Source organism: Rutidosis leptorrhynchoides, chromosome 4 (assembly GCF_046630445.1).
Source record: "Rutidosis leptorrhynchoides isolate AG116_Rl617_1_P2 chromosome 4, CSIRO_AGI_Rlap_v1, whole genome shotgun sequence".
Classification (NCBI taxonomy): domain Eukaryota; kingdom Viridiplantae; phylum Streptophyta; class Magnoliopsida; order Asterales; family Asteraceae; genus Rutidosis; species Rutidosis leptorrhynchoides.
Window position 1 is genome coordinate 583,497,073 of NC_092336.1, and position 7,440 is coordinate 583,504,512.

At 31.4% G+C, this 7,440-nt stretch overlaps 1 protein-coding gene across 1 annotated transcript; it reads right to left on the reverse strand.

The window, feature by feature from the left end:
• Nucleotides 1-1,560: 1,560 nt before the first annotated feature.
• LOC139845519 (S-type anion channel SLAH4-like) lies at nt 1,561-4,128 on the reverse strand. The gene is made up of 2 exons (XM_071835771.1): nt 3,167-4,128; nt 1,561-1,975 (listed from the first exon to the last, which is right to left on the reverse strand). Exons 1-2 carry the CDS (start codon nt 4,064-4,066, stop codon nt 1,652-1,654), a joined length of 1,224 nt encoding a protein of 407 aa, XP_071691872.1. The 5' UTR covers nt 4,067-4,128; the 3' UTR covers nt 1,561-1,651.
• Between the last annotated feature and the right edge of the window lie 3,312 nt (nt 4,129-7,440).

Here is a 7,440-nt window from a genome sequence, read left to right on the forward strand (position 1 = left end):
TTAATAATAATAATAATAATAATAATAATAATAATAATAATAATTGTAATTGTAGTAATAATAATAATAATATTAATAGTAACAATAATAATAATAATATCATTATCACCACCATGACCACTAGTAATAGTAATAGTAAAAATAATATAAATTTTATATTTTAGATTATTTTTTATATTTATTTTTTAAGATAATGTTTTAATTTGTTCTCTTAAAAATATTTTCTGATATTCTCCATGCTTTCATCATTTCATTTTTCTTGTACTATATCATTGACTTAATCTATAGTTTCTATTAAAATTCTATAATGATAATGTTATTATTAAGTTAATTTTTTTTGTTAAAAAAATCAAAAAACAAAAGAAAAAAATCTAAGCATAGTGAGTGATGTCATTAATCTAAATAATTTTGAATTACAATTAAATCTTATTAATTAATTATTATTATTAAATCTTATTAATAATTATTTTAATTATTAAAATTAAATAATTTTGAATTATTTTAATTAATTATTTTGAATTGAGTACGAGAAGGTATAAAAGCTAGGTAGAAGGAAACTAATTCTAAATTTATATTTTAATTTACACTTTTAAAATAAAATAACAACCAATATTATCTCTTATGATTGGATGTGGATTGTTTAATATGCATTTTAGGTGTTTGATGAAATGTTCAATTGACGAGTTTCTTAGTCGGACTCTGTGGTTTTACGGGTCATTAAACTAAATGACTATAGCATTTATTTTCACTTAATACCTAAAACATATCATTAAACTGTTTCGTTTAAACAAATCCGTAATTTCACGGATCATTTCATTAGTTATATGCATATTCCTATTAGTTGGGTTGGGCCTGTATAAGGTTTTTGGTTTGGGTCTTGGCATAACAACTTGGCCCCTATATTACTTGCAAAATTCTTTAAATGTGTACGTTAGTTGGTTGAACACTCAAACGTTTTGAAAAAATAAAATAAAAAATATAACGTAAGCTCATCGCGATTTAAGATTCTATTTCACAGAAATCTGAGGGGTCACAATATGATCATAATTTTCATAGAATCATAGGTAAGATCGTAAAATTGTCAAAAATATTAATCATAAGATTGTAGGCGCACAACTTTTTCTTGGTGCCTTCTCAGGAGGTCACCCATCTCTGCAGAGTTCTTTCCAGGAGGTTACCCATCCTGATGTAATCTGCTGTGCTTGTAGCTCCAAAACGTGTTGTCTTAGGAGTTCACCCATCAATACAGGGACTCAAATTTTCTTACACAAATCTGTGGGACAGGGTATTTCAAGTAGCATAACATTCATTTCAAATCTTTTACCAAATGTAAAATTGTTTATATCAAATATGTACTTATTGTATACGGAGTATATACCCTTTTCTTTTTTTTTTCTTTTTTTTTTTTTTTTTTTTTTTTAAGTAACATCTTACGATTTATGGATTACTTCATTTTTCTATTTCAGATCTAGGTTATGATCTCGATCCCTATCCAAGTTTATGTCATTTTTTTCTTTCTTTTTACTTCAATTATGACCTATGGATTATGGATTCTCACGTACTTTAAAAATCAAATTAATAAGGTTACAATTATATTTTGAATTTGTCAAAATTAACAATGGATGATCATGATCGATGACTAATTAAGTCCTCATGACAAATTCATCAGGTCAATGCATGCATCTGATGTCTTGGTAGTGACAATAACCGGCCGTGGGGTCATGAAATTAAGATTGAGGTCATGTTCTTGAGGCAACAAGATATTAGTGTTGAGAGCAGTATAAATCATTAGAACAAATGAAACCAATACGGAGAGTCCGGATAAAATAAGCATAAGCAAATGAGCAATGCTACTCTTCATTTCTTGTGCATATTCTGTTGACGCCAATGCAAGTACAGTTAATGGATAAGAATACCCCCACCATACCACATTAAACTTTTTCATCGATTTCTTGAATAAGTACGGCCTTAATACCTGAAAATTCAATTCGCAACGAGATATGGTTAACTCATATGATCACATCGTTGTTTCACTAGAAGGCTAGGAGATCATTGCCCAAAAACTAAACCTCGACTGTTGAGTCAATCCAAATTAATCACTAAAATGAATATTTACAATTTAAGTGTCTCATATGATGACAGAGAACTAAAGTGTTAATCTTTTCGAGACAATGAAATACTATAAAAACAAATAACAGAACCAAAAACGAAATAGTAAACCACTTTGTCAACTTTGACATGGTGTCCATTCAATTGGTACGAAATATTTGTACGTCTAGTAGACAAAAGTAATACAAAAAACAAAATAGCTGAATTAATCAAAGTAATTTATGAAAATTACATAATCTCTCATTAAGTACCTTTGTATATTTGCATAACTATTGCCACATTGTTTTGCCATATACTTTTAGTTGAATCTTTTGACAATTAGCCAAATCCATAAGTATTGAAAAAATAATCTTATCATGTCAAATACTCCGTACAAGTTTCTCATTTGGAACATATAGTAACAAATTTGCCATTTGAAACATTTAGTAACAAAATAGTAAGTCTTACATGAGTATAGTATTATCCAACATATATATTAATGTGGAAAGACATGAACGTGGTTTTAAAAAGCCAAGTCGTTTTTTTTTTAAAAGCCAAGTCGTTTTATATTGTTCACTCAATAGAAATTTTATAAAAATCTTTTAACAATGTCATTTTCTTTTTCTTTTAATGATTTTATCTATCTTCTAACTACTAATCTTTTCATTTAGAAAAATTATTTTGAGATTTACCATGGAGAGAGTACAATTATATATGTATAAGTTCTAAAAATATATATTATGTGTTCAAACTAAAAATATTACTCACCCTCAATAAATAAACTTATTTAACCCGTTTATCCATTTTACTCAAAATCTTGTAAATACATAATTACCTTTGGAAAACTAGAAAAGCGTTACTATTAATTCCTAAGGTGGCAGACAAGATGACATACTGCGTTTGCGTTTACAATAAATAAAAATTTTATTAAGTATGCAAACTAAACTTTATTACCTTAAAATTAATTAGTCTAATAGAGCATAGTATCACATTAATCCAAAAATTGGTCCACCAACTCTAATCACTTTTAACAAGAAAAAAATAATGCAACTTTTTTTAAATCCATTTTTGGACTTACCAGAGATGTAAAGAGAAATAGAGAGAGATAAAAAAGCATCTTAGATGAACAATCAAACGTCCCAGAAATTGAGTCCCAAGCCAAGCTAGCCATACTCGGCGCCGCAATAAACAAGAACAAAACAGGTCTAAGCATCACAGGCATACAACTATTTCCCGAAAACCTTTGATAAAGTGTCACAAACAACACTAAATAATGTACAATCCCTAAAGAAAACATGATCATCGCACTTTCTTTCCACCCCATTTGAGCCGCACCTCGCGCTCCTACAAAGTTTCCTATGACCGATAACTGGATAGCCGGATTAGCAACGGTCGATAAAAACCTTTTCCCTTTAGTAAACCATTGTCCATATATTTTCACATCAAGAATAAATATTGGGACAACAAATACCCACCAAAGAAAAAGGTACCAAATAGTTTTGGGAGCGAAAAATGGAGATGATTGTAACAACAAAAGCCACGAAATCCATGGGGCGAAAAGGTAATTTACTCCAATATGGTTCACAAACTCGTCTTTAACCATGTTGGTTAATAAAACACATCGTAAAATGTATAATAAAGAAAGTGTTACGAGTATGATCAAGGATAACGACCAAAGAAGAAGGAATGCGGTGGAAGGCATGATTCCTAGCATTCGTCGATAAGCATGGGCGTTTTCGGGTGGCTCGTTTAGTGTTTTCCAAAGAAGAGTTTGCCAACAAAGAGAAAGACTAATGCGAAAGTAGCCTGCATGAAAATTTTCGATAATTGAAAATATAATGGTTTTGATTATTACTAGAATGCCTTGATCATTATTGGGGATGATGGTTGATGATAAATTGATTGATAACTCAACTTGTGGTGATGGTAATGGTAATGGTAATAATGGTGTTGGTTGAGTTGGTTTTGTTTCTTGCATCGTGAGTGAGTTTTACACGTTTTTTATTGTAGTTTTATTTATGAAAATGATGAAATGCGAAGTTTCTTTTTATGTTTTGTTGTTGGACTTGGAAGCAAGTGTGTATAAGGTATTTATAGAGATGAAAAAAATGAGTAGCACTTTAGAACTAGATATTTCACTTTTATAAGAATCAGAAAGTTTATATATGTATAAGAATAATAGTAGTAAATTGAAGATTTATAAATTTCAAGAAATGCCAACTATGAAGTGGAAAAGGGGTTGGTGATGTTAGTGTGATTCAATGAATCGTTTTAGTGTATTGGATTTACTTGGTTGACAGTTAAGCTATATCTAATGTTCTATAAGGATTTGGAGAGTGTGGAGTGCACGTTTATCAAATAGTTAAAGAGATAGTTTGATTTGGGTGTTAATTTATTGAAAAACAAACAAAAGTGGCTGTTCAGGTTTAAGGTGTACCACACATATGGTGTGCCACACCATGTAGTGAAATGGTACGCCGCTCTAATCGGAAAAGTGTCGCACCTTACAACATAAAATGTCAAAATCAACATCAGTAGGTTTTGGGAAATTCTGGTGCACATATTAGTGTTAAGGTGCGCCGCACCTCATCAATGGTGCGTCGCACCATATTGAATACACTGCAGGAAAGTTGCAATGTTTACTCAAACGTTTTGCAACGATTCACCATTGGTTGTCTTTTATCCCTGAATGTTTTGGGACATGTTTAAGTGATTTATTAGTGCACTAATGCACCTTTTCAAACATGTCTATTAAGTGATGTGTCATTTAATTATGACATTTTTTAAAAGGTTGCAACACTTCATTGCACATTTTGACCCATTATAAATATAACCCTTCATTCTTTGAAGAAAGGTTCCAGAAATTTAACATTTCTAAGCCTACTTTCAACACTCAAACTTCCAGATTATACTTTCTATGATTGCAAGGAACAATTATCTTTTGGTCAAGATTTTGTTCATATTAGTCTTATCCTAATCGTGATTTCGTGATACCCGTGACCAAGTGGGTCAAAATACTTGATTAAGAAAGTGATACTACGATTTTAGTATCAATCCGGTTACAGATTCTCAACCCACTAAACACATATATGTAACAGATTGATCGAGTATTTAAGAATAATGGACGGCAAATCGGTTAAAGAGATGACTTTAAGGTTTGCAAAGTTGGAGAAGTTTGAGGGTGTAGATTTTAGAAGATGACAAAAGAAGATGCAGTTCTTGTTGACAACATTAAAGGTGGTTTATGATCTTTCAAACCTAAGGCCCGCTGAGATGGAAAATGAGACATTGTAACACACACAGCTTAGGAACAAGTGGGACAACGATGACTTAATGTGTCGTGGCCACATCTTAAACGGTAGGTCTGATGTTTTATTTGATGTGTATCAAACTTTTGAAACGGCAAAAGAACTATGGGATTTATTGGAGGCTAAATACATGGCCAAGGATGCATCTAGCAAGAAATTCCTTGTTACTAATTTTAATATTTATAAGATTTTTGATTCAAGACTAATCATGGAACAATTCCAAGAGATCTTAGGGATCTTGGGGCAATTTTCCCAACATCACATGACTATGGATGAAACCATTTCGGTTTCATCTATTATTGATGAATTGCCATATTCATGGCAAGATTTCAAACACACATTGAAACATAAGAAAGAGGAAATGAACTTGAATGAATTGGGTAGCCACTTACGTATTGAGGAATCATACATGTGCATGAAAGTGGCAAGAAAGGTAAGGAAAAAGAAAACGAGATCATCTTCTATCAACATGATTGAAGATAATCACCGCGGTAACAAACACAAAATAACAAGAAATCAAACGGAAAGAAGCGAAAGTTTGATGGTAAAAGTAAATCCAATAATAAAGACAAAAAAGGTTTGTTGGAGGTGTGATAAATCCGGACACTTTAAAAGAGATTGCCGGGTAAAGAACATTGAAGGAGGGAGCACTTCGGGTGCAGATCAAGGATCCCACTCCAAATCAAGGTAAAACTATTGACTAATTTGATCCAATTAAGAATTACGTGTCACATATTTTTGATGCATTTTATGTTGAGGATGATAATATTGGATGGTGGATAGATTCGGGCGCCACTTGCCATGCATGCAAGAATCGTCATTGGTTCAAGACTTTTGTACCAGATGATGATGTTCAACATATGGGCAATGAATATGTAGCAAATGTTCTAGGTTATGGTAGTGTTTTGTTGGAATTTAGTTCAGGAAAAACTATTACTCTTGAACATGTATTATATGTACCAAATATAAGGAAGAATCTTATCTTATTTCTAATCCTATATTGAATAAATGTGGGTACAAACAAGTGTTTAAATCGGATAAATATATTTTGTCCAAAGGTGGCGTGTTTATAGTTTTTAGCTATTATAGTTTTTGGCTATTAAAACAATGGCATGTTCATGTTAAATCTCAAGAATGTTCCAAATGACAAGAATTTTACTTGTATGATTAGTTCTAGTTCTATTGATTCCAATTTATGGCATGCACGTTTAGGACATGTACATTATAAAAGATTACATGAAATGTCCAAGGAAGTTTTGATACAAAGTTTTGATTTAACTTTGGAAAAATACAAAACTTGCATGTTGACTAAAATTATTAGACAACATTTCAAAGATATAAACTGAAAACCAATGCTACTAAAACTAATTCATAGTACTGATCTATGTGACTTCCATGCTACTCCTTCATTGGGTAACAAGAAGTATATGATCAAATTATCAATGATGCGTCTAGGTTTTGCTATGTATATCTTTTGCATGTTAAAGATGAAGCTTTAGACAAATTTAAAATCTATAAAACGGAAGTAAAATTGCAATAGAATGAATCATTTAAAATATTGCGTACCGATAGGGGTGGCGAATATTATGACCCGGTGTATTTGAAACCACGGCTCCTTATACACCTCAACAAAATAGTGTAGCCGAAAGGAAGAATATGACACTAAAAGAAATGGTTAATTCTATGATGTCCTATTCGGGTTTGAGTGAAAGGTTTTGGGGTGAAGCCATGTTGACGGCTTGTTATATCTTAAATAGGGTTCCCAACAAGAAAGTAAAAAAACCTCTTATGAACTTTGGTATAAGAAACGACCTAACTTGAATTACTTGCGAGTTTGGGGTTTTCGGGGCGATCTTGAGACTACCAGAACCTAAAAGGAAAATGTTAGGTGAAAACAGTATTAATTACATCTTTATTGGATATGTCGAGTGTAACGATCCTACTTTTTCCGTTATCTTTTACCGTTTATTATTTAACGGCCGTTAAATGTTTTCGTGCCACGTCATTTCTATGACCTATATTATTATTTTTGTAATAATATATT